This window comes from Centrocercus urophasianus, unplaced genomic scaffold (genome assembly GCF_019232065.1).
Source record: "Centrocercus urophasianus isolate 14NV4802_14NV808 unplaced genomic scaffold, USGS_Curo_1.0 seq_12, whole genome shotgun sequence".
NCBI lineage: Eukaryota > Metazoa > Chordata > Aves > Galliformes > Phasianidae > Centrocercus > Centrocercus urophasianus.
The window spans coordinates 35630409-35638685 of record NW_024884364.1 but is presented as its reverse complement, the minus strand read 5'-3'; the positions used below and the strand labels follow the sequence as shown (position 1 = coordinate 35638685).

At 47.2% G+C, this 8277-nt stretch overlaps 1 protein-coding gene across 1 annotated transcript; it reads right to left on the bottom strand.

Annotated features, from left to right (window-relative positions):
* Positions 1–2333: 2333 nt before the first annotated feature.
* RPL8 (ribosomal protein L8) lies at positions 2334–5450 on the bottom strand. The gene is made up of 6 exons (XM_042811009.1): positions 5406–5450; positions 5073–5216; positions 4203–4344; positions 3546–3764; positions 2773–2888; positions 2334–2533 (listed from the first exon to the last, which is right to left on the bottom strand). Exons 2-6 carry the CDS (start codon positions 5208–5210, stop codon positions 2375–2377), a joined length of 774 nt encoding a protein of 257 aa, XP_042666943.1. The 5' UTR covers positions 5211–5216; positions 5406–5450; the 3' UTR covers positions 2334–2374.
* Positions 5451–8277: the final 2827 nt, after the last annotated feature.

The following is an 8277-nucleotide window of genomic DNA, read 5'->3' as shown; positions in this document are numbered from 1 at the left end:
ATATTAACAAGGCAGCACAAGAAGGGACCCTTCTTCTTTTTCCTCAAACTCTCAGTTTTTCTGATGTTTTTCTGCCTTGCAGTTTTTCTTGCATTTCCTTGTTTTCCCTCTCTGCCTCGTGTGGCAGGATATGGAGCCTTCCTTCCTTGCAGGTTGCAGCAAACACCTAAAATATTTCCAACAATTGGTTTCACTTCAAGATTTCAGAGCCTGCTGATCATTACTGGAGATTCCAGCTGCCTTCTTATTCATTCTAATGAGCACAGCTGTAGCATTTGATGTTTGACAGCGTGTTGTAGTTATATGAGCAAATAACTGTGTGATCCATCACAGACTTTTAACAGCTGGGGCAAGCGAGAAGCTGCTCTGTATGATGTACATTTAAAACACGATTACTAGGAGCCGATATGAAAGCAGGTGCTGTGGGGATTGAAGAAGCACAATGCAGTGCAAGGGTGCTGTGTTTTTTTCCACTCAAAGCTCTTGCTTATTTTGCTGATTGACATTCCAAAGAGTTTTGTATTGAAGCTTCCTCAGTGCAGGCAGGAGCACAGAGGGTGCCCATATCAGCAGCACGCAGGCAGCCCTCCACCTCAGCACTGGGGGTATTGGTGCTGGATGGGGAGCAGAAGGGTGTGCTGCCCTCAGCAGCCACGTTGCTGCCCCCCGGGTTGTGTGCAGAGCAAGCCTTTCAGTAGATGTGTCTAATGGTGCCTTGCTCACCCAGCGTGAACTCCTGTTTGACACCATCATGGGGTAATGTGTGAAATCAATACCCGGGGATGTTTCACAACCCTGGCTTTTGTTTCCAGGCGTCCTGCCAAAGCACAAGTTAGAACATGTTGTGTACATGCTGAGGCCTCTGTATTAAGGAAGTTTGCTACAATTTGGAGACGTAAGTCCAACCTCACTGCATGCAGTAAGGGCAATTGTTCCTCAGTTCATTAAGAGAATGGAATCGAGTCTACAGACCCCTCAAATGTGTGAATTTAAAGTGAAATTTAGCATTGCATCCTGTGTGTCAACATTAAACATAGTTGTAGCTGCCTTCAGCAACAGTATTTATGTGTGCCGTTTTCTTGTACCTTATTTTATTGCCCCATTTTTCCACCTGTTGGCTGTGAACATCTAACAGTAGCCAAAAAGCGAGAAACCAACCTTCCCCAGAAAACATGGGGACAACAAATCCAAACGTGGCTGGAAACCATGGATTCTGAGGCGTGCTTGGGTGTATTTAATGCAAATGGTGCCACCAGTTCTTTAAACCAACAGCCTCATCAGAATCTCTCATGCAAGCAAGCTTTCAATGTACTTGAAGATTCCGAAGCTTAATTCTTAACTTGTATCTTGCCATGTTAGTCTTCAGAACACTGAAAACTGTTCTCTTTTCTTATGATTGTCTGGGAGACAGCATTTGTTGGTGGAAATCAAAAATACTCTTCACTTTTCATTCCTTGAGGTCTGGCTCTCTTATTTCAGGACCAGTGGAATAACTCTGACTGCTGTATGTGAAATGCTCTACACTCAAAGGGAAAGATTCTTGAAATGTTTTTTTGATTCTGTCTCACTGTCATATCTTTCAAAGGATCATCATCACCTTGTTCCAGGAGCACCTGGCTTAGAGGAACTGGCACCTGTTCTGGGACCAGGTCCAGCTATAGAAGAGCTGTTACTGACAGCAGAGAGAAAAAGTGTGAAAGTCTGCAAGCAAGTCCGTACCAGCCTGGACACAATGCCAAGGTAGCAAAACAGGACTGGAAATTTGTTTGAGAACCTCAGTCTCAGGTATGTTGACAGTTTTACTTTTCCAAAGGCCAAATGAGTAAAGCCTTGAGATTCAACTATTTTGCAGTAAGAACCTCTACCTATCTCATTTCTTGCCCCTGAACCTCTCCCCCACAATAAAAAAACCAAAGCTGCCCTTTCGTAAGACAACAGCTTTTCTTATGAGACAGAAAACAATGTTGGAGTCCACTGAACTCAGAAAAATCAGTGCCTTTTAATGATTTTGGCAAGGATTGAACTGAGTGCTTGAAGGATTTTTGATTGGTTAGAAAAGCTTTGTCAGGCACATATACAGCCATGTACCTAGGCTAGTGTCAATATGACAATCCCCTTGAACATATGGACAGGAGAGCACCTACACAGACATCATTCCAGGCTCTAACTCTGCTTACAGAGTGAAAGCAATGGCTGAAAGAATCCCTGACCTGCTTTTTAGGGGTTAGGGTGGTGTGGAGAAAACTACCTCATGCCCATTCAAACCTTCCTCTGAACTTCAGCCCCGTTTTCAGCAGCACTTTAACAACACATAACTTGAACATCACACAAGCTAAGTTTTAAAAATTTATTCTTTAAGCTCCATACTGGGTCTTCAATTCTCCTTTTCCTGCACAGTCTTTGTTCCACGCAGTCTGCCCGTACGACGAGCAGCAATGAGACCAACTTTGCGCCCAGCAGGAGCATCTCTCCTGATGGTTGAAGGCTTGCCGATGTGCTGATGGTTACCACCACCAAAGGGATGTTCTACAGGCTGTGGAAAAGGAAGAAGTCAAGTAATCCGTACAACAAAGCTATCATTTAGCAGCAATAAATTGATTTGAGGGAACAAGAACTTCAAGTGCTTCATTTGTGACACAGCACGGTAACTACCAAGCACATACAGCTACCCTAATTAAAAAGACATCTGGCAGCCTGCCCTGTGATATGCCACGCCCCCACCATGCCAAGCAAATCCTTTTTAAGCCATAAAAAAGCAAAGTGAAGACTCACATTCATGGCCACACCACGGACACGCGGCCAGCAGTTTCTCTTTGCCTTGTATTTATGGTAGGCACGGCCAGCCTTTAGGATGGGCTTGTCGATACGACCTCCACCAGCAACAATTCCTGAAATATACCACAGCAACAGTGATGTGCAGGTGCAACAGGCAAGATGTGGGAGAAAATGTCTGAAAACAAAACCAACTCCTAACAAATATTCAATCTTAAGAACAAGCTTACAGAGACCACCCTCAAATAATCCAAACTGTCTGTCTGAACCAGTGTTTTCCAGCCACCACACACAGGATCAAGTTATCCAGCCAACTGCACACTAAGAGCTCTGTAGGCTGAACTTTGATGTCGATAATGGTACTGCTGTTCATTGTTAGGCTTTCAATTTCATTTTAACTGATGACATCCATAGCAGCTTCAGCACTAAACCATCAGTTAATTGTTGTTTTTTTTTTTCCCCTAACTTTTCACCATCTGCAGATTTTACAAGCTCAGCAATTCTTTAATCACTTGAGGGCAAACAGCACTTATTTTCTGCTCTCCCACTAGCTCAAAGCATCCCCAAATCCAACAAGTTCCATTACCAAAAGTAAAGCAGGTATACCACACAAGTTAGACATCTGTCTAAAGACCATATCTAAGTACCTGCATCTAGACAAATACACCTCTAAATCACACTGCTCTCTAGCTAGTGTTGGAAACAGGGCCTGTTTTGACAACTTGCTGAGCAGCATATCAGCTCAGCTAAAGCTCCTAGTTATCCCTGCTTACCGACAACAGCTCTGTTTGCAGAAGAAATCACTTTCTTGGAGCCAGAGGGCAGCTTCACTCTGGTTTTCTTTGTTTCAGGGTTGTGAGAGATAACGGTAGCATAGTTGCCAGAAGCACGGGCCAGCTTTCCACGATCACCAGGTTTCTCCTCCAGGCAGCACACGATGGTGCCTTCCGGCATGGTGCCAACAGGCAGGACATTGCCAATGTTCAGCTGAGCTGCAAAGAGCAATCACAGAGCACCAGCTGCTTCAGTCAGGCTCCCAGATATTACAACAGCCACAACTCTATTTAACAAGGCTCCCTGTGCACAGAAGGGCACTGCATACATGCATATGCATACCAATAGGTAGGGGCACTTATTTGAGTTGCAACCCAAGTTTCAACATCCACTGTGGCATAAAGGCAGGCAAGAGCTGCCTGTATAGTTAAAACAATCCAAACACTTGACAGCACTGCAGTCAGGCCTGCTGAAACAGGCTGCATGAGGAGACTTCCATCTCCCAGAAGGAAACAATGCCTGCTTACAGTAAGTAAAGCTACGGCCTTTGTAAAGGCTCCCAGCAGCACCTCAGCATCCCATACTGTGTATTCAGACAACAACTGCTTTAAGCCTCCTGAAATCTGTCAGGCAACCCAAGTTTAGTCTTCACTCACCTTTCTTGCCACAGTAAACAAACTGACCGGTATGGATACCCTCAGCAGCAATGAACAGCTCGGTCCTTTTCTTAAACCTGTATGGGTCACGGAATGCTATCTTGGCAAGGGGAGCACCCCGGCCAGGATCATGGATTATATCCTGTGGGAACAAAGACATGCTTTGGAACAGGATACAGAATTTGTCACAGGTTCAACAAAAATCCAAGGATTACAAAAACTGAAGATGATTACTCTTAAAGTAATTTTCACTTGGAGCCCCCCTTTTTAAGGGAATCTTGATTTTTCCAGAAGTTGAAAATAAATTCATGTGTAAGAACACCACCTCACCTACCTCTATCACAGAACAGTAACTCAAGTTTGTAAGCGTTTCTAAACTTCCAATTTTTTCTCGTCAAACTCAATTCTTTAAATGTCAAAGCATCTCATTCTGTGCTCTGAAGATGACCTTCCTCTGAAGGGGTGAGGAGGTGGTTGCATTTTTGGGGCGCCCAACTGGGCATGGGCACCATGCTGCTGATCAGAGCCTCCATCATTGACAACTGACCAGTATGTGCAGCACTGCACCTTTAAGTATCATCACAGCCCAAACAAAAGGCACCACCTTGTCCCAGTGGGCTGTACATACAAAGGTCCCTTCTTTAAAGCGCATTCTACTATCAGCACAACTCCCCTCATTCCCGTTTCTTGCATTGCAGACAGCTCCTAAGTGACAGAATCGATTCCAAACGACGTCAGCAGCCTACAGGAGACAGTTCTGAGAGCAACCAACAGCACTTCAGTCCCTTCAGACAGGTGAGGTTTCGGGATCGCAGGTTTTGGGGCCCACTGCTCACTGCGGAAGCCCGCAGAACCCCCTTCCCCTCTTACCTTCACGATGCCCTTGATGTAGCCGTGCCTCTCGGCGAAGTCGACGGCGCGGAGCTTGGCCGGGCCCTTCCTGTGCTTCACGTGGGCGCGGAAGACGGAGCCCGCACCCTTCCTCTGGCCCCGGATGACGCGGCCCATGGCGCTCTGCGGGAAGAGACAGCGGGGCCACACTGGCCGTTACCGCCGGCGACAGCGAAGCGTCCTTCCCCCCGTCCCTCCCCGGAATAGAGAGATGACAGGCGGGGAAGAGCATGGACAGGCAGAAGCGCCGGCTCCGCCGCGGCCAAAGCGCGGATGGCGGCGGATAGGGGAACGCGGCGGCACAGCACCCACCTGCGCTGCGGCCTCGCTGGGAAAGAAGGAAACGCAGACGTCACCGCGGCGCCAAGGCCCTTCCGGCGCGCCGAGGGCAGCTGCTGGTCGCGCTGGTGTGACATCACTTCCTGGCAACCGAGCGCGCCGAGCTGCTCCCGCGCATGCCTCCCCCTCCCCCTTCCGGCTGTGAGGTTATGCGGGCAGCGGCGCCGGCGGGGCGGAGTAGTGGCTGCATGGCTGTACGCTCCGCTGTGTGATAGCGGAGCTTAGGAGTCTGTTTTGTTACTGGTTGGCTCTTTGTGAATTAATAAAAAGCTCACTGCTGTAGGCTTAAGTAAGCGATTGCTCCCCTGGCTTTGAACTGACTCTAAGCACCAATGTAAGCAGCTAAGCCTTCCCACCAGCATGGCCATCCCTCATAACGGGCAGAACGTCTGAGTGCTGAGGGCTCCGAGCCACTGTTCCTTTGGGAGCAGGGTGGCCGTTAGGGAACATTTCTTAGGAAGAGCGGTGAGGCAGTGGCACAGGCTGCCCACGGAGTTGGTACAGTCACCATCCTGGAGGTGTTCAAGAACCGCGTGGATGTGGCACTGAGGGACATGGGCAGTGGGCACGGTGTGATGGGCCGCTGGTTGGACTGGATGATCCTAGGGGTCTATGATTGTGTGGTTCTACGTCTATGACATAGCTGCAGTGGCTATGGATGCTCTTGCAGGGGCGGTGACCCCTGCAAGCAGATGATGTGCTTGCTCCCTGAAGCCCTGTATGACGTATCACAACTTGACATACTGCCACAAACATACTGACTCATACGGTGTGCACAACTTGAAACTTTGATTTATGGTTCCTGTTGGCTTTAGATGCGTTGTTCAGTAGCTTTTTGCTACTGAATTGGTCAAGAATCAGAGCCCTAAAGAACAACCTGAATTTCCAAATAATAACCATATTATCAACAGCAGGTTACCTTGGTCACTCCTCTTTCATTTCTGTGCAGCAAATTAAGGAGTTGGTCATCAATTATACAAGAAGATACATGGTTGTGTAATTATTTACTACACTCATTCATTTTATTGTCCAGTATCAACTATACTTCGTATTCATTTCATTGTTATGTAATTCATAGTGTAGTCTTGCAGTGCTATCACCAGGAAATTGCAACCTTCAATTATATCATGGGCTTGGTCAGACACCTCGCTGCTCAGACAGTGCTGTAACATGGAGGGTGAGTCTGAAAGCAGACCAGTCCCTTGTTCCTCCCCACCAGCTATTTGGCTATTCTGAACATGGATACAAATGTCTGTACCATGACAGTGTGAAGAGCTGGGAGCTCACTGCCTCAAAAGATGCTGTTTGAGCCTTTCCTTTCAGCGGTGATAAACTGTTGTTACTCATTTGTTTCGCTGCAGCCCCTCAGGCTGTGTTTCTGCCTGGTCAGAGCATGCTACATGCCCACAGTTGCCATCCCTCTCTAGTCCAAACCATTCTCATGATGTAAAAGACATCTTAGGTAAACACTTCATCATCAAGGAATGACAGAATTGTGTTCCCTGACCCAGCCACACTTGGGCTGAACTCACAATAAGGTTAAATATGTTGTTTAACTTGTAATAACTTCAAATGCTCACTCATCTGAAGAAGCATAAAGAAGTAGTTTACATCAGATTGCAAGCAAAGGAATTGTCCAGGGTTTGTCCGAAGAGTGTTGCTCTGTGATACCATCTGAATCTTGGTGCTAAAGAAACAGAAGTGCCTACCAACAATTACTGTTCTGCTGAAGTTTTAGGACACAGAGGAGGTGGAGGTGCTGTGGTTTGAAGAGAAGCTGTTTCCCAAAATCTTATTCCCTGGGCTGAAATTGTCTCGTTGTTGGTGACTTTGCTGCATGAGGAGGAGGTGGCAGAGGTAAAGTGGAACAATCCTATGTTGGAAGGATAGTATAAGACACAAAGCTGCTGATCATGTGAACTAAACATTACCTGCCAGTCTGAGTGCCACTGTTCTGTGGTCATTCTCTGCTGTAGCTTTGAGTCCTGAGGTTTTCGAACATTGGACATTAACTCTGGCAGTTGCAGCTGCATTGGCTGAAGACATTGCTGTCTTTACTGCTTGCCTCTCTGCCAGGAGTTACAGCTGTGTGGGAAGAGGAGCAGAGGCAGGATTCCCCTGGAGAAGGCTTCTTTTTCTATCAGAGCTCTGTGTTGGAATTTGAGGAACTTGCTCATTTGCCTGATTGCTCCCAGAGGCCAGGCAGCAAGAGGGAAGCTGTCCAGATAACCCAGGCATGTCCACTACATCTGCACAGATCCACTTGGCTACACAAGGGCCACAAGTCTAAGGCTTTCCAGAAGCTTTGGCCTCCTTGAGTATGCATTATTCCTCCTGGATGCACACACAGAAATCTGGGTCTGATCTGACAGTGCTAGGCAAGATAGACTGTGTGTCCTGACCACATCACAGCGCATCACAGCCTGATATTTTGGCAGCCACTTCCTTCTTTGGCTGTATAAGCTACAAGATGAAGCTGAGGTGGCCAGGGCATGGCCCCACATTCTTGCTACCATTCATTACCACTCAGCAGAGGGGAAACACAAACACATTGAGGAAGGCCAGGGCTGCTTCCATTGGATTGTGTCTCTCAGAGCCTCTCAATGTGTATCTCCCTGTTGCTGGCCAGTTTGCCAGTATAGACGACAAAAAAATACAGCCCTGATCCTGCAAATGCAGTGCACCACTTGCACGGAGGGAACAAGTGAAAGGTGTGTTGCCTTAATCCTTTCATGATGGTCACAGGTTAATTTGCTAAAGGTTAATTGTACTGTAAATAGCAAAAGGTGTGGTGTTCTGTTTGTTACAGATGGCAGCCAGGGAGAAGTTCTGATGAGACTGCTGT

Excerpts from the sequence above, each read along its gene's own strand:
- RPL8 (XM_042811009.1), bottom strand. The coding sequence starts at position 5,210 with ATGGGCCGCGTCATCCGGGGCCAGAGGAAGGGTGCGGGCTCCGTCTTC. Across the intron at positions 3,765-4,202 it reads TGTTTACTGTGGCAAGAAAG|CTCAGCTGAACATTGGCAAT; the intron begins GTGAGTGAAGAC and ends TGCTCTTTGCAG. Across the intron at positions 2,534-2,772 it reads TCCGTGGTGTGGCCATGAAT|CCTGTAGAACATCCCTTTGG; the intron begins GTGAGTCTTCAC and ends CCTTTTCCACAG.